We start from the raw sequence: 22,271 nt of genomic DNA, 5'->3' as shown, positions 1-22,271 counted from the left end.
TTTAAAATTTAATACATTTCTCATTAAGAATGTTTTTTTGTATAAATTTTTACTTGAAATGTGCATGTAAGGAAGTTGGTTGTTGTTGTTGTTATGAGGTTTAACGCATTTTTTCAGCACAAGATAGGCTATACACGGCGACCAGTACCAACGGTGGAAGAAGAACCCAAGAATACCCCGGAAAGAACCACCGACCCACGAAAAGCTATTGGCCAGTTTTCTCACGTACCCACATTGGCTGAGCCCGAGATCGTAACCCTCTCAGCGGTGAGATGGCAGTGATCCGTAACGGTGAGCGCTTTAGACTACTCCGGGCCCCTATGACTAGATGGAACTAATCATCAAGAATTCAGCAGAATCCTTCATTTCTCCTGTTGAACCAGGCCATTTTCCAAATACTTGCAAAGTCATTTCAACCAAAAATGTACATACTGTAACTTACTTTTTACAATTATGAATATTCCTTAAAAAATAAACGTTATTAACAAAGACTCAAAAAATATAATTGATAAATAGATAAAGGTTTATTGTGCGGTCCAAATTTCTCTCTTGAAAAGTGGTTTACAGTGACCCCGTTTAACATTTTATAAACAAAAACATCAACAACGAATAAACACGTTTCAAAACAGTGAATGAAAAACGGGATTAAAAGCACAACATTAACCTTGTCTACTTCGTCAACTACAAAGTCCTTAAAGGGACACTATGCGTCAAAAATAGACAAATAACCCCATGGCTGATATTCATCAATTTCAGACTGATTTTTCACGTTTCACCAAGAATAGAGACTTGGCTATACAAGAGCTACATCTGTAAGCTCAGAATTTCATTTCAAGCCATCTAATCACTACTGTCTACACTACTTTCAATCGTTACTCTGCCTACATTGCTTTCAATCCCTACTGTCTACACTACTCTCAATCACTAATCTCTATACGCTGCTTTCAGTCGCTACTTTGTCTACGATGCTTTAAATCACTACTGTATCTACGCTGCTTTCAATCACTACTCCGTATACGCTACTTTCAATCACTACTTTGTCTACGATGCTTGCAGTCACTACTTTGTCAACGATACTTTCAATCGATACTCAATCTACACTACTTTCAATCACTACTCTGTATAGCGACTTTCAGTCACTACTTTGTTTACGATGCGTTCAATCACTACTCTGTGTATGCGACTATATGTCACTACTCTGTGTACACTACTTTCAATCACTATTCTATATACGCTACTTTCAGAGGGCCCCGAGTGGCCGAGTGGTATAAAGCGATCACAGTTACGGATCACTGTCATCTCACCTCTAAGTGGGTTCGAGTCTCGGGTTTGGCCTATGTGGGTATGTGAGAAAGCTTGCCAGTCTACACTACTTTCAATCATTACTCTGCATATATTACTTTCAATCAGTACTCTGTCTACGCTACTTTCAATCAGTATTTTGCATACACTACTTTCAATCAGTACTCTGTCTACAGTATTTTCAAACAACAGATGCGAGTATCACATGATATTAAATCCAGCAACATTTTGATTAAGAAATAACAACACTAAACAGGAATGTCCGGTATATTCAATTTATTAACATATAGTCACAATAGTAGATATTTACTCTAAAATTTCGTTACAATACAATGCATTCTCTCTCACAAACCCATAAGTAATAGCCTTAACATACATCTCCAGATCCTTTTGAAAAGTTTCCTCACCAAAGTGATTCAAGTGGCTTGAAATGGCTACTACTTATCAAGGGTACAACGGTACAAGCACTCTTGAACGCTTTACAAAAATAAATTCTATGACCAAAATGCATGAACCAATGCATATACGTGGCGTATACTAAAGAATAATTCCAAAGCGATAGTATTTGTGTACACAATTTACATGCTCAAGACGAAGGTCAAGGTAACTGTTTCTGGAGAAACTCCATTTGAGTATATAATAATATTTAGATTGCTCAAGCTATTGTTCCAGTATCACAGGTAAAGATATAGTTGTATTTACTGAATTGCAGTTTCCCATGTCTTCAATTAAAACATTCACACACACACAATAGTCTGATATATAAAATGGGAAGTGACATATTAAGATACAGTGTACGGGTTCGATCGTACCTGTGTTAATAAATCAGAAAATGTCATTCTTGCGGACTAAACATATATCTTTAACGGCAATTATTGGCACCGCTGAATCTTAGATTCAGGTTTCCTTAAAATGCACACTTGAAGGTAAACATATTGATTAACAGCGAAGCTTATGTGAAATTTTCGTCCAACTATTTACCTCTAAAAACGGCCATGTACACATGCAGGACACTGACCAAATTTATTCATTACTAAAACCAATCCGATCGTCATCATCTTTTAATTTTATAATGGAAATGCAAAACATTATATATATATATATATATATATATATATATATATATATATATATATATATATATATATATATACTTAAAATGTACAGTTATCAACATAATCCGTAAAATCTTCAATTGCGAATGTATTGTTGAGCAAGGATTCTGTAACATTAAGTTCAAAACAGACAAGAAACATACGTAAGCAGTACCTTAAACAAATTGTTTAATCAATGTAATGATTGAAACTGACACTAACTGACATGTTAAAATCCTTTAAATTTATTTTGCATGCTAAAGTCATTACATCTAGGAATTTGATAGAATTTATATCGCCTTTACTTTTAGCAACTGATGGATAAATACTGCTGATATTCGGTAAGACAGTGATTGTGACCATACTCGACTTGTATTCCATACACGTAATCGCACAACCAAGCACATCAGTATTACATTTAAAGGGATGTCCATTTTCTGAAAACCGTTTTATAGAACGAGCTGAAAAAGAGACCTTTCTTTAACGTCCGCATCTAGTATTTGAAACGGTCATTTTCAGACCCGAGACAAAAGAAATGTTTTGATTATGTTTGTGAATAACTAAGTGTAATATAACTGATAGTACTGATTAAAACTAAACGTTTCGTTAATTGACATGATTATTCGCAGTTAAACACTCAGAGGGCTCCAAGATGCTGAGCGGATGTAGCACCTGAAAATGAAAAAGAAAACGCATAAAACAATTATCTGCTAGTAATTTCATTGTCCATACAATAATATGCAAGTCTGAAACTGCTTGAAAAATCAATCCAACGCCATGATTAAGACATCTTGAAAACAACTGCAACCAGTCAAAAACAACATTTTTATTAAGGCCAAAAGAGAAAAATGACCAGTCAGAGGTAGATTCTGTGGTGTACAAAAACAGGAGAATGTTCCAAACAACAGGCAAAAATCATATTCCTTTTAATTCACATGCTAACACATGTTTAGAAAATTCTCTTTAAAAGAATCTGGACCCGTCCCTGACATACGAAATGTTGACTGAAGACTACCGAAGCACGTAAATATTTATGTAACCAAACCTTTGGATAGCCTGTTTATTTATGTGAGCGGAGGAAGCTCCCAGTAACTATGTATTCGAAAAATATCGTCTCAGAAATTTTTATGATTGCTGAATTAAGACAGGATGATTCTCATCTTTCGCCGGATGAAGAAGAAGAGACTTACGTTTGAGTGTTCCACCAGCTTCAGAGCGTGTTTTCCTGTAGCTGATTGGGTAGGCAATCTCTGACGAAGGTTTCTTGATCATTTTCCCGGTAAGGTCTCCAGTCACGCGCAGCACACTTCCGCCCTTGACGCCTATCTGAGACTCTGGTCGCTTCACATACACGGGCGCACTGTATGTGCTTCCTGGTCTAACCCTGGCCACTGCAATAATAATAATAATAATTTGCAAAAGTAGCATGTGGCACATGAGATTACAGGTGAATACACATAAAACTGACAGTATGTTGAAAGGATAATGAAAAATAAATGTCATGCAACTTTTACTATAGTGGCATTCGTAAGACGTATCCTTCAAAATTTCTTCTTAACATAGTTATCATATATCCTATGTATCAACTCAAGCATGTACACACTTTCGTTGTGTAAAACCACCTTTTCTGCAACTTATAAATACATAATACACCCATTTCATTTATTTCACCGTTTAATTCTTGTATGAAATCTTCACATCTTTGTCTAAACCGTTTTCTGAATACTTTCTCAACAGTGTATCGTCTTAACCACACATCACTAAATATATATTTAAAACGTAATTTTCTGATACCATTTACAAAGTAATAGCAGTTTCCATCCGATTTCAATTGAAAAATACAACATTGTGTTAGGAAACTGTCGTGTTTCAATTTCATAAATCGGAACCAATATTTCAAATGTATGCAATATTTCTCATTTTAATTGTACACTGTTTACTATAAAAATGACATTTAGATTCGATTTTGATATTCCTATTCTATATTTGCAAATTTTGTGTGTGTGTGTGTGTGTGTGATTTGGATTTTTAACGTAGCTTTAACAATTTTTCAGTCATATCGCTACGATGTTTGCAATATGTCAGTTTATAGTGATGTCTAGCACTGGGGCATCATGCCGCAGACATGTAGCATGATGTCCCAGCCAGTCACATTATCCTGACACCAGGCCGACCAGTCCTAACACTAACCTCTTAATGCTGAACGCCCAGCGAGGCAGCTGTTTGTAACATTTTTGTAAGTCTTCGGTATGATTTTGATATCACAACCTTACTGACGAAGACATCAGATTTGACTTTGATATACCAATCTATATTTATAAAAAGATTTAGAGTTGATTTTGATACTCCCATTCTATATTTACAAAGACAGATTTGATTTTGATATACCCATTCTATATTTATAAAGACATTTAGAGTTGATTTTGATATCCCAACCATATTTGCAAAGACATTTGAGTTGATTTTGATGTCACAACCTTATTTACGAAGACATTTGAGCTGATTTTGATATCACAACCTTATTCACGAAGACATTTGAGCTGATTTTGATATCCCAACCTTATTGACGAAGACATTTGAGCTGATTTTGATATACCAGTCTATATTTATTAAGACATTATATTTTATTTTGATATACCCAGTCTATATTTATAAAGATATTTTGGGCTGATTTTGATACTACCAGTAAATATTAACAAAGATATTTGAGTTTATTTTGATATTTCCATTGTATATTTACAAAGGCATTTAGAGATAATTTTGATATTTCCACTGTATATTTACAAAGACATTTAGAGATAATTTTGATATTTCCATTGTATATTTACAAAGGCATTTAGAGATAATTTTGATATTTCCACTGTATATTTACAAAGGCATTTAGAGATAATTTTGATATTTCCACTGTATATTTACAAAGACATTTAGAGATAATTTTGATATTTCCATTGTATATTTACAAAGGCATTTAGAGATAATTTTGATATTTCCACTGTATATCTACAAAGACATTTAGAGATAATTTTGATATTTCCACTGTATATTTACAAAGGCATTTAGAGATAATTTTGATATTTCCACTGTATATTTGCAAAGACATTTAGAGATAATTTTGATATTTCCACTGTATATTTGCAAAGGCATTTAGAGATAATTTTGATATTTCCACTGTATATTTACAAAGACATTTAGAGATAATTTTGATATTTCCACTGTATATTTACAAAGACATTTAGAGATAATTTTGATATTTCCACTGTATATTTACAAAGACATTTAGAGATAATTTTGATATTTCCACTGTATATTTACAAAGGCATTTAGAGATGATTTTGATATTCAAAATATTTATTTACAAAATTACACACGGACCTCGTCTTTTTCTGGTCTATCACAAGACCCCAAATTCCGAAACCATAGGTAAGACTGGATAAAATTTTGGTGTCGAAAATACGTAGGGCATTTTAAGGTTTTCACAATAGTCCAAAATCATAATTTAGTGGCTGTTGTTGTTGTAGGGTTTAACGCCATTTTTCAGCACACGATAGGCTATACATGGCGACCAGTATTAATGGTGGAGGAAGAACCAGGGAAAACCTCTGAAAGAACCACCAACCCACGAGATATAATTTAATAATAATATGCATAATCTAAATACTTGTAACACGACTCAGGACTTTCGTAGAATTTTATTAACATTTCCCACAGAAACCTGATGACCGAGTGGTCAAAAGCGCTCGCCTTTACCAATCACTGCCATCTCCTGTTCTAGAAATGGCAAGGGTACTTGATCGTTCATTCAAAATGTTTTCTCAAAGGTCACCTGATGGCAGACTAATAACCGAAAAGAATCCAAAATGAACCGGAACGAGAATGTTATACATCCAAAAAAGTACGGTGTGATGTTCTGACATATTTTGGGTGCAGTTCAAGAGAAAATCGTGTCGACATTTATGTGAAGAGTCTTCTTCTTTCGTGCATCTTAGGGTGTTATTATGGAAATTTATTTTTCTAACTTTTTAAATTTGTGACCTTTTATGCTAAAGAGAATGGGACGCAGACCCCAAATTCCTACTTCCGAGACCATGCTGTTTTCTCTAGCCTATTATATTGACAGTTGTCTACATATGTATAATTTATATGTTATTTGAATCATACCTTACGGGCCAGTTAATTAATGCTGACGTTACGTGAATCATAGCTTACAGGCCAGTTAGTCAATGCTGACGTTATGTGAATCATAGCTTACGGGCAAGTTATTCAATGCTGACGTTATGTAAATCATAGCTTCCGAGCAAGTTAATCAATGCTGACGTTATGTGAATCATAGCTTACGGGCAAGTTAATCGATACTGAAGAATTACGAGATTTTGGCATCATATGACTACGTGGTATTGATTTTTAGATGCCCTAATTATCATAGATACAATTACGCAGTATAATCCTGTTCTTGCGACGTGAAAAAAAACCCACAAACATATTACTAAATATAGGACATCTATATAATAATTAGGTTTATTTTAGTTCCGTTCCAGTTCGTTCGCTCATCACGCCACGAATTTGTTTAAAACACATATCTAAATTTTTGCTAAGGGTATTGCACATTTTACAAACAAATGATTTTAAACTGTTAAATGTTAGCTATAAATTTATATTTCAATCCATACAAATGAAATTAGTTTTGTTACGTTGTGCTTCGAAGAAAATACAATTGAAGTCATTAAAATAATTTCTATAAGCTAGATCACTCCACTTTTTCTTACCAGCGTCTCCGTTTCCTATGACAACGGGATCCGAATACAAGCCAGTGCTGTTGACGTAAACCACAGAGCTTGGGCGGCTTTTGTAGCTAGGTGGCGCCATTATTACTGAGCCTGCATAGTATGTGTCTCGATCGTCCTCCAGATAGATTCCCTCCACGCCCATATTGACCAGCTGACGAACCTTGGGCAGGAACATGGCGAAGGTAATCATGGTAGCTGTTATGAACAACCCAAACGCGATGCAAGCGTCGCCAAACTCCTGAGCATAGGCGTGGTCCCTATTCAGTCCTCCAACCAGTGTCCAAGCAATCCAGATAGGAATGCTAAACCCGCTAGCTATACCAATAAATATACTCTCCCTGTGATTTGTAATGATGCCGTGCGCTTTCATAGCCAAGATTGTTGTAATGAAAATGAGGAACATGATGTAAACCAAAGAGAGGAGATGGTTTTCAAATTCGGTTCGGACAAAACTAGTCATGTTATTGTACCCATTTTGGACACTCCATGTAAAGTGGTTACATATCCACACTTCTTGTCCACTATTAGATATAACCTTAACAACATCTGGGGGAATCTGAATTAACCACTGCACGTCAATGACTATCTGAACGCCAACAACAAATACAAACATGAGGAACTGATAGATACCTCTTAGGTAATTGGAAGACTCCTCTCCTGGTATCAAAGATTCACTATTTTTCGAGGTAAGAAGAACCATTAGCTTTACAAGCAGCACAGCAAAGCAGATTGCGTAAGAAACTCCCACGCCAAATCTCGTGATACCACACGTGGCCTTGGAAGGAACAGGAAGATAAGCGAAAAGTACCAGAAAGGAGAGAAAAAGACCGAAAAGGAGAAGTTGTCCAAGCCACATAGTTCGCCACTGTTTCCCAATACGTGTCCCTAACAACTTGTACAGAATATAAATCTCAAAGAAAAGGACGCAGAGGATTCCCATTCCCGCCAAAACTCCAATGGCGATAATCCATTGATGACCCAGCTCAAATCGGGTTTTCTCCTTTCTCGACGAGGCATCGTTATGTATGTAGATGCCGGTAAATTCCTGATCAGACCGGAAATAGATCTGTTTGTACTTCCCACCCTCCGATAGATCGGCTGTAGTGGACTCTGGTTTGGGGTTCGTGGTAGTGACAACAGGCTGCGTCACAGGTACCGTGGATCCTTTACACTTTAGGCAGGCGTCGCCAATGCACGTGGAGGGCCTAATCGACAAAGTCCTAGATCCAAGTTGCGTAAACTCGTCGATACCAGATGCTGGTTGATAGCGGTATATCTAAAAAAAAAAAAAAAAAAATAATAATAATAATAATAATAATACACTGTATTAACAACAACTTGGGATGGACAGTAAGACTGAGAAAGAGCTCTATGGAGCTACATTATGGGAGATCTGAATGACACACAAAAGGGACGACGTTTGGCCGACCTCGCTACTTGCCATCATATAACTTAACGTCTGATGTGAATCTCATTTTAAAACACTTTGGTCTTCTTTCCCCAAGGGACCGACCATTGAATTCAAGTTCATTTTTTGGGGTGGAGGTGGAGTATAAATTGAATGTTTTCTGAAGAAAATAATCCGCACTCCCCCCCCCCGCAGCTTAAAGAAAGTATCCTACCTGCCTTCTAGATCTCCACGTGCAATAGGTCCACTAAGACTTAATTTTATTCAAACACGTTCTGAAAAGCGAACGTACCTGCCTTGTGATTTTTTTAAAGTTAGGTAATGAACCCTTATTACATACCTTTCCATTACGTTATGAAAGGCTAAAGACTATATTTATATTACGTGACTTCGCCATTACGATATCGATAGTATCCACTGCTCGGTACTTCAGAAACGATATTTGCTCATATTTACTGCCAAAGTAATTTATTTACATAGGTATTTAATTTAACAACGTGTCACTATGAATCGATATCTGCTAATAAGGTACTATGCAAATACATTGTTGTCATAATTTAAGCCATTTCCATAAAAAAAGTACCATGCAAATACATTGTTGTTATAATTTAAGCCATTTCCAGTGACCTTTCGTATGGCTAATTCTTTACTCCAACCACACAATTCATGCGATGATTTTCTTTACCCAAATTATTTATGAGATAGTTATAATTTTTTTATTACTCAGCTAAATGTAGTAAATTGTCTATAAATAAATTTGATTTATTCTTTCCTTAAGAATAATGCAGGATAAGTACTTTCACTTCTTGTAAATTCTCATTCACTGACCTATTCTCTCATACAATAATCTCACACAAGTAGGCACATAAAATGAATATTTAAACAAATAATCACAATAATTAATCGACACTGATGAATGTTTAATTATCAAATCAACTGAAGAACTGAAAAATAAGTTTGCTTATCAAAACTTTCTTTATTCATAATATATTTGCGATATCGCAAGACTTTTACTTTATTACAGGAGGAAATAAACTGATATAAATAATGATAGGATTTTAGTACGATTCGACAGTTTCAGTATATTAAAAAGTCTTTTAGCAAACAAGGAAGTATTAATTACAACAAAAATACAAAACAGAAATAATTTTTAAAAAACGCAGACAACGAAAACAAGTGTGATTCCAAGAGGAAATGCACTTTGACAAACACGATATCTCGTGGGCGTGTTTTACAAATATTAATTGGGGTTGGTTCCAGTACAATTTTTTAAGGATTGGCGAGGTTTACGGTATAATAATAAAACGTGTACTATGTATGAGTGTGCGTATGCGATAATCATTTCGAATAAGTGATCTGGAGTGGTTACTTTGAGTCGACAGCATCCAAGCTTGAAAATTACCCAATCAGTGTTACAGACTCTGATTTAGCATAAAAAGGTACGCCCAAATAGAATGTTTGTCAGGCTATAGCAACATACATGAATAAGCCCTCATCCTTCCCCATGAGCCCACGAAGTTAATCTAGGGTGTGGACGTTCGTACAAACTAGCACGCACATGAACGCCAAAGTGCGCTTTATGTGGAGCTTTAGCCAAAGCAGTCTACAAAAAGGGACATAATACAGCCAGAACGAAAATTAAGAGTATCATTGCTGATTAGCTCTCTTGAATAAGGTTTAATGAACCTCAAATATAAAAGAACTTGAGGAAATAATTGAGACCCGGTGGACGCACATGTCCTGATGGGCGCAAGCGTCCTAAATTCAAATAGTCAGTCAATTGAAGCCCTGCTGCGCACCTGCACAAATCATATTCTAGCGGGCAAAGATTCATTAAAAGCCGCCAAGCAATTTTGGAGGAGAAGCGGTGATGACTTGGAGTCCGAGAATATCCTCTTTGACAATTTTTTTTTGCAAGATGTTAATACAAAGGTAAGCCAGAGGAACATAAATGAAACCTTGCTGCGCATGTTCAACCATGTGTGTGAGAAGAAGCAATGACAAAACTTATATCAAAATACCTTTAAACCGACAGTTGTTCAAGAAAAGTTCAAAAACATGGGATAGAAGAAAAAACGATGTAAACGTTTACTGCGCATCTGCACCAACCACATATCGAGCTGACAAACATTGAATACACTCTTCCAAGTTGTGAGGGAGATGAATTGATGACAAGCAGCATTCCCAAATTATCCCTATTTCAACAAAATTTGAAGAATTGACCATATCGATGGTCAGCATGATACCAGAATGTAATCACTGATTATATAACTGGCAAGAAAACCTTACCTAAACGCTAAAACTTCACCAACAATCTACAAATGGTACACGTGAATATACAAAATTAGCCCCATGAACCCCTTCTCCAGCTGGCAAGTGTTGTCAAATCCCAATTCAAATAGTTGCCAAGGCCTGCGAAAGGAACACTGAGATGAGTATCAAATTCAAACTGTTGTCCCGGTGTACGAAATACGGCTGGTTGAGATGAGGATCCAATTCAACCTGTTGCCACGGTGTACGAAAGACGACTGGCTTAGATAAGTATATGCTTTTATACGTGTGCAACACGACACAGTGAAGGGAAGAGGGTTGGGGTGTAGGCCCATGAAGTTTCATTAAAATTCACTTTGCACGATGAAAAGCTTTGTCATGGACGGACAGACGGACTAACTGACGTACGGGGATAATTAGATGTAAATGAAGCCATCGACACGCATATCCCCGCATTTCCGGCATGTTCGAAACGTTTTGTTTTTGTTGGAGGGGGAGGGGTCGTTAAGAAACCTAGGAGAAGTGATAAAAAAAAATTTTTAAACTAGACTGATCAAAAATCTACTTTTCACAAATTTTTCAATAGAACATTTACCCAAAAATTAGGCAAAAGAAAAAGATACCCTACTGCGCATATGTGTCAAACATTTGATCTGAGCCAAACGTTTCAATAAAGATCTTTGAGCTATACGGGAAAATTAGTGAAGACAGGCTTCTGCTGAGAACTCTACTTCTCAAAATACCCTCTTTGGTCTGCTTTATTTTAAAACACTCGCCCAAATGTCAGCGAGATGAGACAAGTAAACACTTAACGTTCATGTGCACCAATAAAATATCTAGCCTACACAATTTTAATAAATCCTTCAAGTAGTTTAGTAGACGTAATAGCAAGAATAGTGCTGGAATAAATATGGAATTTATCTGCGGTGTTATAAGTCTTTGTTTCTTCTCCAACGTTTACTTACCAATGAATAATTAGAAATGCTGACAAATAGTATATACTGTTCATATAACTGTCTAAAATGTTAATATTTTCACAGTCCTTTCAAAATATCCTTATGTACATGGTATAAGGAACTTTTTGACATAGGAACTTTCTTCGTACCTGGTAATCTATAACAGTATGTCTGCTCGCGTCAGACAAGTTTTTTTTAAAAAAAGAATAATTATATGTCCTTAGACAGGACACTGTCTAAGCAATTATGCACAATAACAAATTATGTTAAAATAATAAAAAATCAATTTATAATTGTATAACACAGAATCATTCTTAGATTACAAACTGTTCATGATTATCTGTTCTTGCCAACTGGACAGAGTTATTACGAATTTTACCCTCGATGACATAAATCATTGTAAAGTTCAGACCCTAATAACGGTGCAATTAACTTAACATCACTGGTACATATTTGTGAATGCTTTCACTCCACTGGCCTATAATTTTTTTACAACATAATTTGTGGAAAATAATGGATGGCAAGAAAAAGGAATCTTCTTAATCTATAAATAGGATTGAAAAATGTAAACACTGGAGAACACGATTTTGCATCAGATACTCGGCAAGCCTCGCCATTCATACTACCTCATGTTAACTTTCCTGTGCTACAAGCCTGGGTATGTTACGTTATGTAATACATATATCTCGATAAAGTCAATGACGATGCTAGGGAAAAGATGTCGTTTTTTGAATTTTTGATTCCTACATGAATCCTCATTAGTTCTCTCAGACACTCGTGCCTACCATGCCCTAGTATTTCCTTGTCATAGAAAGGAGAGGGGAAAGGGATGAACTAAAAAAAACAAACATGCACATTAATCCAGTGTTCAAAACGTATTTGGCTTTGACCGCGAGGTTAAAGATGGTGAAATCATGTCACAGAATGATTAAATGAAAACCTTTGAGCAAAAACCTAACAATACTGTTGATGAGGCAGCAGCCACTATACGAAATTTAACTGCAATGTGTGGCGGTTACACTGTCGCGGACTCGACTGCTATAACAGGACAGTAATTGGACTGCGATGTGTCCATTACACTATGGTGGACTAGATTAATATAATAGGACGGTAATGTTACCGCAATGTGTCCCTGTTACACTATCGTGGAGTTAATAATGGGACAGTAAGGTTCACTCACCTCCTGATAGGCATTGTTCTCCACCTGAAGGATCTTGTACATGGTAAAGGTGGTACCTGGATCACCGTTAGCAGAGAAAAAAGTCTGTCCGGCAGTTTTTGTTGCCGCCAGAATGGAGTCCCGAAACTTCTGGCCCCTACTGTAAGAGTTCATTAGATCAGAGCAAAGACTATATTGTTGCTGGCAGAATTGCGCCGTCGCCGCTTTCACTCCCTTCATGATTGCATCCACTGCCATCAACGTGTACGGCACATACATGTCAGTCAGTCCTTTCGTTCCCAAATCCTCCTTCGAGGTGTTGCAGTTTCTAGCGTACTGGTTGTGTTCGATGTTGCATTCGAAAGTGTTTTCCCAGAATTCCGTGAACCACTTCTTGTTATATGTATTGGAGGCTGGTTTCAGGCTGTAGAGATAGCTGTAGAAACGGCCCACATCAGCTGCGTAGGCAGCGATACTGTCTGAAGGGACGACAGTAATGGCGGCGTTAGCTCCCGTGAGATTTTGTATAACGTCAACTGAATTTCCCCAAGCTGACGTCCCGACAAACTGGAATCTATAACAGATAATAACACACTTCTAAATGTGTAATCAGTTTATACAATTATGTTGTTAGACTTGTCAAAACTTGACACATACAATAGTAACAGCCTTTTAAAAACTGTCCTATTCAGTCGTCGAATCGTGAGAGATGCTATAAATAGGGCGTTCAGTGAATTTAATTACCACCTGCTGACGTAAACGAGTTATCATACTCAAAGTTCTGCCACAGATTAAGGAAAAGTGGAATGTAAGGAGTCTTTACATTGTTCCTGAAATATGAGGCATAAATCTGAAGAACAAGTTGTGCATATATCTGTGTGTGCTCGCTGGAGATTCAGTACAGGGACCAACTTTGTCAAACTAGAGGCGGCGGGAGGGGGGAGCAAGATTATTGGACACGATTTCCTAAATAACATTATTCGGTTTCAGAATTTAATGTCGTGTGACTAAATTTAAAAAATATAATTATTTCCTTAAAATAAATCAACTTAAAAGGGAAGGCGACAGGGTATTTTTCCTCATTGTATCAGACAAGCAAATAAAAAAATTATTATAGTAAATACAACTTTTTATACACATGCATTGGCTATACCATAGATAAAATTTTAAACAAGCGTACACGATAACGTATAGAAAGATATGTTGCATACATCAATATTGGTAATATTCCAATTATAGTTGGCTAGGTACAATGGAATATATATATATATATATATATATATATATATATATATATATATATATAGAGAGAGAGAGAGAGAGAGAGAGAGAGAGAGAGAGAATTAAGTAAATGCTTCAACAGGTTGGAATACAAAGTTGCAAGCCAAAATTGAAGAACGAAAGAAACATGAAAGAAACGCTGTCATTCAAAATTCTAGGTGATTTTTTAACATCTAGTTACAATGTCTGTATCTTTACTTGTGCAACTGACCAATGACAGTTTTATTATCATCTACTTACACTCCGTTTCTGTTCCTGTCTCTAACAGCTTCTAGAAGTAATCTTGCACGAATCTTGTCTGCAAAAACCACCACAATCTTCGTAGATATTGTGTTGGTGGCCATGTTGTCAATCATGGCGGCCAGATCAGCAGGGGCAGCATTTGATGACATCGCCATGGTGCTGACGACACACATGTCGCTGCCAGTAAGACTGTTTGTGAAGGCGTCAAAGAGAGTTTTCCCGTACATGTCATTCTGATAGATGACCTGAATGTATTTCACACCTACCCTGATCAGAAGCTTTGCTATGATAGTTGAATCAATTAGTTCGGAAGGAATGGTTCGGAGGAAGTAGGGATAGGAATTGTTGCCCCTCAAGGTAGCAGAAGACGCTGCGGGGCTCACGGTGGTTCTATTCATGTCGTTAAACATATTAAGAATGGTCAAGGCTTCCGGACTGGTATAGGGACCAACGTAGGCTAATACGTTCCTACGGTCGACTCCACCTGACAGACTGACTTTGCATTTTTCAAAACTCAGCACATTTTCTAGAGTATTTTCGACTCGAGAGCAAGAATCGAAACCTACTCCTCCAATGGAGACAACACTTCTGTCTGGGCTGTATTCGTTTATAGCCCACATGAACGCCTCCAGGTTCAGTATTCCCCTAACTGTTGTTGATCCACATGTGTATGCAGTGCTACCATTCTGGTGTACTCCAAATAAACCTACAATATAATAGTACTTGAGAATGTCGCTGATATTACTGGCCTGCCTAATTGCCACTCCATCGAAGCTGCAAGGCGTGGATACTGATGGACATTGTTCCTGAGCTTGAGACAGTAAGGTTAGAAGACTTGCGACGAGCACGTGCGTTGTTACATGCTTTGTCCACATCTGTAAATACAAAACATTACGGCATTTAGTTTTAATAACATGATTGAATGCAACATTTTGAAACCAACATATTTCTTAGTAGCTGAACTTATTATATACCATGGGTGTATGGGGCCCCAAGTGGCCGAGTAAAGCGCTCGCCGTTACTGGTCACTGCCATCTCACCTCTGCCTGCGTGGGTTCGAGTCTTGGGCTCGACCAATGTGGGTATGTGAGAAAGCTTGCAAGTAGCTTCACGTGTGTTGGTAGTTCTTCCTGGGTTTCCGGATTCTTCTTCCACCAGTTATAGTGGCGCCGTGTATAACCTATCTTGCACTGAGAAATGGCGTTAAACACCTTAACAATAACCAAAACAACCAAAATAAACAAACCCAATTTACGATATGTGACCTACTAAAAATAATGCGTTACGTAAAAGTCAATGACGACACGAAAGTGCAAGATTATAATATTATTTACTTTGTGTGATGTTGCTAAATACTGATTATTAGTACATACACTTGATCTGGATGCTTCGAAAACGTAGAATTTTATATAATATTTTAAATTTAGTTTTGTGGTTGGGTGTCAAAACGGGAAGGTCGGCCTATGTGCTTTACAAAGCTCTAGTTTGGAACGTCAGATGAGTCTGCCACACTACACAAGTTGGTTATAACTGGCATAATTAGGAATATGAGAAAATTGCTATTTCAAACAAGGAATATATGCGTCGGTAAAGCTCGTAAATTTAAGGTTTAATTAAATAGGTATGGACAAAATTACAAAAGATGTCATTGTTGATATTTTTTTTCAAATTTTAATGTCATTTACTATTCTCAACAGGTTTCCCTGTATAATAATGTAGCGATTGTCCTTGAGAGACAGACGGACAGAAACATAAATTCTTCACATTCAAGGGAGACTTCCATGCAAAACTTTGAATCGTATACTGGTAAAAACAGAAATATGTCAAAGCGTCTCCCAGTATTGTTTTCCGATCCCTTAGTTGAGCCTCTGGGCTAAACCCGTAAGGTCAAGGACGGATCAGTGGGCCAATGTTAGCTATATAGGTACTTTTGTGTTTTTAATGTGTAGTTATTTTCGTGATAATCTGAATACTTTCCACCTTATGACCTTTGTTATCAGAGGTAATAAGTACGAAAAGTAAATGTTATTGTTATTGTTACAGGGTTTTAACGCCATTTTTCAGCACAAGATAGGTTGGTTACACATGGCGGAGGAAGAACTCGGGGAAAACCCCGGGAAGAACCACCGACCCATACGAAGCTACTGGAAAACGTTCTCACGTACCTACATTGACCAAGCCCGAGACTCGAACCCACGCAGAGAATAGTTAATGGGAAAAAAATACAGAAAGAGCAACAAGAGGATACATTAAAAAGCAACAATTAAAAAATAGAGAAAAATAGGAGTAGGAAGCAGAGCCGGCAAATAAAATAAGGCACGCCCATTGAAAGGAAATATTGGAGGCTGAGTGGGTGGGTGGGTATGACTTCTCAGTGTTTCACTAGTACAACGTATAATTTTATCAGGAAAGCATCATAATTTATACAATCGTGGCTTTTTAAATTAGATGTTCACCTTCGAATATTCTCACATGGTGTTCATCAGTAGTAACGAAGTGTATAACTGAGACCACCATACACGACACAAAGCTAAGTATCGGAGCAGCAAAATTTTCTCTACACCCCACGAGATCTAAAGAGTTAGTCTATGCCGGCCGCCGGCGTTCATACATGCATAACATCCGGTGGGCAACTATCAACACCACACCAATCAGAAACGCGGTTTTCTATGGAAGCCGTCATGGACAGCTGGAAGCGTAAGCGGAAGACAGTGTGGAGGAAAAGTTCTCTTGTGGTGAAAGCATTACCTTTGTTTGTGAAGAGTCAAGTAACTATCATGAAGAAAATATTGAGGACCACCAGAAACCTTCGAGACTTTTTTTAAGGTGGATGGCAACATTTATATAACTTGCATAGGAATCACGGATCTTACTCGATGATTTTTACCAAAGGCACCTAATCTTGTACAATGGCGATATACCATCCAGCCTCCTACAATAGTTTTCCTACGCAAATTCATGGCACTCCGAATTCTTGAAAAATTCGTTACACAGTTTATAAATATATCCTCCAATTTTGGCTTTGACTGCCCTCCGTCCCCATTTAAGAATGCCCCTCCTCTCCTAGCCATCACCACCCCCACCCCCCGAAAAATTCCTGTGGACGTCCATGGTAACAGCATGTACTGAAGAAAGCACAGTCCACGCATTAGTCAATCCCCTTGATTTGACATTAAAGCTGAAGCTTCACGTGCAAAATGTGCAGTAGTCTGCTCAATTAATACCTGCGTTAGTTCGTGTACAACACCGGTTGAAGTTAACTTGTCACACTATACATCGTATATTTACATATAATTACGCTTCAATATTCTTACAAGTAGAAAAGAACGAGAAGCAACAAGCTTTGTAAAATTCAACAAATAACGTATTTCCCTAAAATGCAAAGTGAAAATGTTTAAAAAATACAAACTTACGGTATTGCGAATTAAATCCGAAATAATCACAGAATTACAGACACAAGTGAAAATAATTAAAGTTCTGAATAAACATTAGTGGAAATCCAGTCTTTTGTTGAATCACTATAATACAACCCAAGGATAAAGCCTCATCTGAACTCATGTCTTCGCTCTTGGGTGATTGACCAGTGTGCCTGAAGTGCATCGAAATGTGCCGAACGGTAAATATTACTTCCAGATTTTTAAAGATGCATTTCATCTGGCTAATTCAAAGGTCGCCAGAACATGACCCTTAAGCGGTCGCCGTCAGATCTTCACGTAGGACTGTGGAGATCTGATTTTAACCAGATAGCATTTTCATAAACAATAATATTACCTAATGAAAAATTTCATTATGGAAGGTTCCAATGTTTACAATACAAATTATTAGTCATAATTAGAAGTCTATTACTAAATTATAATATAAAATGTTGTAAAGAACAGGTAGACCCGGTAATTCATGGGGAATTTTTAAAGTTCGAGACTCAGATTGAGATAAACATGTTTACAGAACCAAAATCAATGATTCAGGTCAAGTAGAAAATGAACTCGATTTTGGATAAGGTCAAGTCCAATATACAATGTTACCTTATCAATAGCATATAAGGAGATACAAAATTAAAATAAATAATTAACATGCATTGCACATTAAAAATATATAACAATACATATTTCGCCCCGCCCTCGAAAAAAAATACAACAAACTCCCTTAAGGCGACCTGGAAACACATGAGTCTGTACCTTCGGTGTCCTACATATAAAAGTTATAGACCGCATGTTGTTGTTGTTGTTTTAGGGTTTAACGCCATTTTTCAGCACAAGATAGGCTATACATGGCGGCCAGTATAACTGGTGGAGGAAGAACACTGGAAAACCCAGGGAAGAACCACCGACCCACGAGAAGCTACTGGCAGGCTTTCCCACGTAACCACGCTAGCCGATATAGACCGCATGTGCTCAAAGAAGTGAAAAATGCGTTAATCAACATCGTGACCACAGACGCTTCACATAATTCATATACTAATTTATATATTTGTTCATTATGTTGATACTTCAGAATTGTTTGCAAGCATAACCATTTCTCATGGTAGCATCCTATAATAATATTATCAACTTGTATTGGATTCCAGTAAGTAGTTTATTTTATATAAACCTCAACAATACTATCAACTTTCAATGGAATCCATTAAACGGTTTTCTTTTATTTTGAGAGAGAGAGAGATTTCACGTAGCTTTAACAATATTTCAGTTATATCGCTACGATGCATGCAGTGTGACAGTTTATAACGATGTTTAGCACTGGGGCATCGTGCCGCAGACATGTAGCATGTGTCCCACACAGTCACATTATCCTGACACCATGCCGACCGGTCCTAACACTAATCTCTTAATGCTGAGCGCTAAGTGAAGCAGCTGTAGGTACCATATTTAAAAGTCTTTGATATGACTCGGCCGGGCTTCGAACCCGCGACTTCCCGCATCCGAAGAGAGAGAGAGAGAGAGAGACAGAGACAGACTCATTTTAGACACAGAGAGAGACAGAGAAGACTCATTTTAGTTCCAATGGGCGTTGGCGTTAAAATTAATGTATGCCATGAGTTTGATAATGATAACATATATCCTGGATAGGCCTCGAGTTTGATAGGGATACCCTGGATGGGCCATGAGATTTATATATTTATCCTGGACAGGTCATGAGTTTTATATATTTATCCTGAATAGGCCTTAAATTTGATACAGATATCCCGGGTAGACCTTGAATTTGATATAAATATCATGGACAGGTCACTAGTTTGATACAGATACCCTGGGTAGGTCTCGAGTTTAATAGGCCTTCAGTTTGATATTGATATCCTAAACATGCCTTGAATTTGATACATATATTCGAAATAGGCCTTCAGTTTGATATAGATATCCTGGACTGGTCGCTAGTTCATACAGATATCCTTGTTACTAAATATAAGCATCATATTTGATAGAGATAGCCTGGGTATTTTTTCATGAAAGATATTCTGTCTTTCCTATTCTTTTGTGTTCAAGATTTCACTTATGCACAAGTTATGTTTAAATCGAACTTCGTCTTACACTCAGTTCCTAACAAACATGTTTTATATAAATCTGGTCAGATCATTATCCATGGTGCATAGGTCATTTAAAGCAAATTGTAATGTTATAGTGGGTAATACAGAATTTATACACTCATACAATGTGGATGAACGACTCGTGTGACATTTATACTGAAAAAGCACAGGTACATTTATTTTATATTAATGAATCTAGTATCACTCTACATCTTGGGCAGGGCCCCGAGTGGCCGAGTGGTCTAAAGCGCTCTCCGTTACGGATCACTGCCATCTCACCTGTCTCTGCGAGGGTTCGAGTCTAGGATTCGACCAATGTGGGTATGTGAGAAAGCTTGCCAGTAGCTTCTCGTGGGTCGGTGGTTCTTCCCATGGGTTTCCCAGGTTCTTCCTCCACCATAAATACTGGCCACCATGCATAGCCTACGGTGTGCTGAAAAATGGCGTTAAACCCAACAACAATAACAACAACATCTTGGGCATCAAGCCCTGTATGGCCGAGTGGTCTAAAGCGTTCGCTCTTACCGATCTCTGCCATCTCACTAATGTCGGCGTGGGTTCGAGTCTTGGCTCGGCCACTGTGGAGTCTATCATGCCCCGAAAAATGGTATTTAAACCAAAATAACAACAACAACATCTTGGTCAAATCTGTGCATGGGTTGTAGACTTCTCTTCAACAACAGAGTTAATGTTATAAACCCAAACTTAAAAGGCGAATGGGCCAGACGCATACAATGTATTTAGAATGGGACATGAAAATGTAATTAAAACCATCCCATTTCTTAATCATAGATTTCTATAGGACTTGGTGCGAACTCGAGTCGACGCTATGAATAAACAAACTTAATACACATAATAAGTTTTCTCGTAAATTTATCAGCTTAATTGTATTCTAAAACCTCTGAAATGCAGAGTGCTGAACAATACGCAGTGTTCGAAGTATGTGGTTCAGAAGAAGGGGGTGAGGACGATGGAGTGAGGACTTTTCAAAATGCAATATCTCAGTCAAAATATTTTCGAAACATAAAACCATAGAAACCTTGATTACATTAACGTGTTTCAATTTCTCAACTTGACAAAGTACGAAACGTTTTAGATCAATGAAAACAAATATAAAATTTTATCTAAACACGCCTGGAGACAGCGCTTTTAATATGGTTTCAAATTTCTTCTTAATCCCATAGATTTTATTGTTTTGAACCATATGAAATATGATGTACACTAAAACCGGACCAGGAGAACATGGGTAGTAACTGGATTGGGGGTGGTGTTCATATATAATAACATGTATTCACCTGGGTGTTGGCAGGTAAGGACAAGTTCAGTATAGACGCGTGGAATAACACCAATAAAATGAAGAGATAACTTTGAAGTTTGTGAAATATCAAGATAACGACACAAATGTAAAAAAATAGTTTATTTCTGTGTCAGAACTTCGACCATTCCCATGCCTCTAAGTCGACTCCCACCCACACCTACTATCCTCTCGTTCTGATTCTGTCGCTTTCTACATTTAGTATGCTAGGAGAATAAAACACACCATTGTCATGCATAATAAATTCATATAACACGATGATACTAACATATGTAATATATTTCTGATGGTGTACAATTATTATTGTAATCCAGTTAGTCATTGTATATATCACACCTGCTAATACCATTGATCAGAGTATATGGTTACACAATTTTCTCATTATAAACATAAGCATTTCCATCTTACCTTGGTTTGGTACCTGTCCAAGTTAGACAAGGTGATCCCCTACCCTCGGGCAAAATCCTCAAGTAGCTTTACTCCTCAAAAGAGTGTCAAAAGACAATAACACCAATTCTCGTTTCAGCCTACTGTTGTAGCCCAACCCTGCGCAAGTCGACAAAAATATCACTCCAATGGATTTTGTTGGTTCCTTTCTGACTACAGAACGAGTCCGTCATTCAGCTATACCTAAGCAATATTGTAAGGTAATAGCGGGAGTCAGTACCTTGCAAAACCTGTCTAACCAGTTTATTAATAGAACTACCTGTACAGCGCCTTGACTTTGAAATACGTCTACCGTGAAAATATTGCTTCAGTTATTTCAGTCCTATCGTTACCAAAACAGGAGTGGGAGGGACAATAGTACAGGGCCGGCGCCAGACCCGGCCAGACTATCTGACGCCCTAGGCAAGGTTAGATTCTGGCGCCCCCCCCCCCCACCGAAAATATCAATTTCAAAATTTATAAACAATATATTTTTTTAAAAATGCGCTCCCTGAAA

The 22,271-nt window shown here is 37.3% G+C and overlaps 1 protein-coding gene across 1 annotated transcript; it reads right to left on the bottom strand.

Moving 5' to 3' along the window:
- Positions 1-1,563: 1,563 nt before the first annotated feature.
- LOC149777239 (metabotropic glutamate receptor 2-like) lies at positions 1,564-21,966 on the bottom strand. Its single transcript, XM_089941983.1, has 6 exons — positions 21,737-21,966; positions 14,496-15,373; positions 12,996-13,548; positions 7,160-8,456; positions 3,587-3,787; positions 1,564-3,068 (listed from the first exon to the last, which is right to left on the bottom strand). Exons 2-6 carry the CDS (start codon positions 15,371-15,373, stop codon positions 3,034-3,036), a joined length of 2,964 nt encoding a protein of 987 aa, XP_089798109.1. The 5' UTR covers positions 21,737-21,966; the 3' UTR covers positions 1,564-3,033.
- Positions 21,967-22,271: the final 305 nt, after the last annotated feature.

This window comes from Sinohyriopsis cumingii, chromosome 18 (assembly GCF_028554795.1).
Source record: "Sinohyriopsis cumingii isolate HCF-2022 chromosome 18, ASM2855479v2, whole genome shotgun sequence".
Taxonomy (NCBI): domain Eukaryota; kingdom Metazoa; phylum Mollusca; class Bivalvia; order Unionida; family Unionidae; genus Sinohyriopsis; species Sinohyriopsis cumingii.
This window is presented reverse-complemented; position numbering and strand designations above follow the sequence as displayed.

What these genes read in the sequence shown, in the direction of transcription:
- LOC149777239 (XM_089941983.1), bottom strand. Translation starts at nt 15,373, where the DNA reads ATGTGGACAAAGCATGTAACAACGCACGTGCTCGTCGCAAGTCTTCTA. An exon ending in GACAGGAACAGAAACGGAGT is followed by an intron (nt 13,549 to 14,495) that starts GTAAGTAGATGA and finishes TATCTGTTATAG; the next exon opens with ATTCCAGTTTGTCGGGACGT. An exon ending in AGCTGGTGGAACACTCAAAC is followed by an intron (nt 3,069 to 3,586) that starts GTAAGTCTCTTC and finishes TTTCATTTTCAG; the next exon opens with GTGCTACATCCGCTCAGCAT.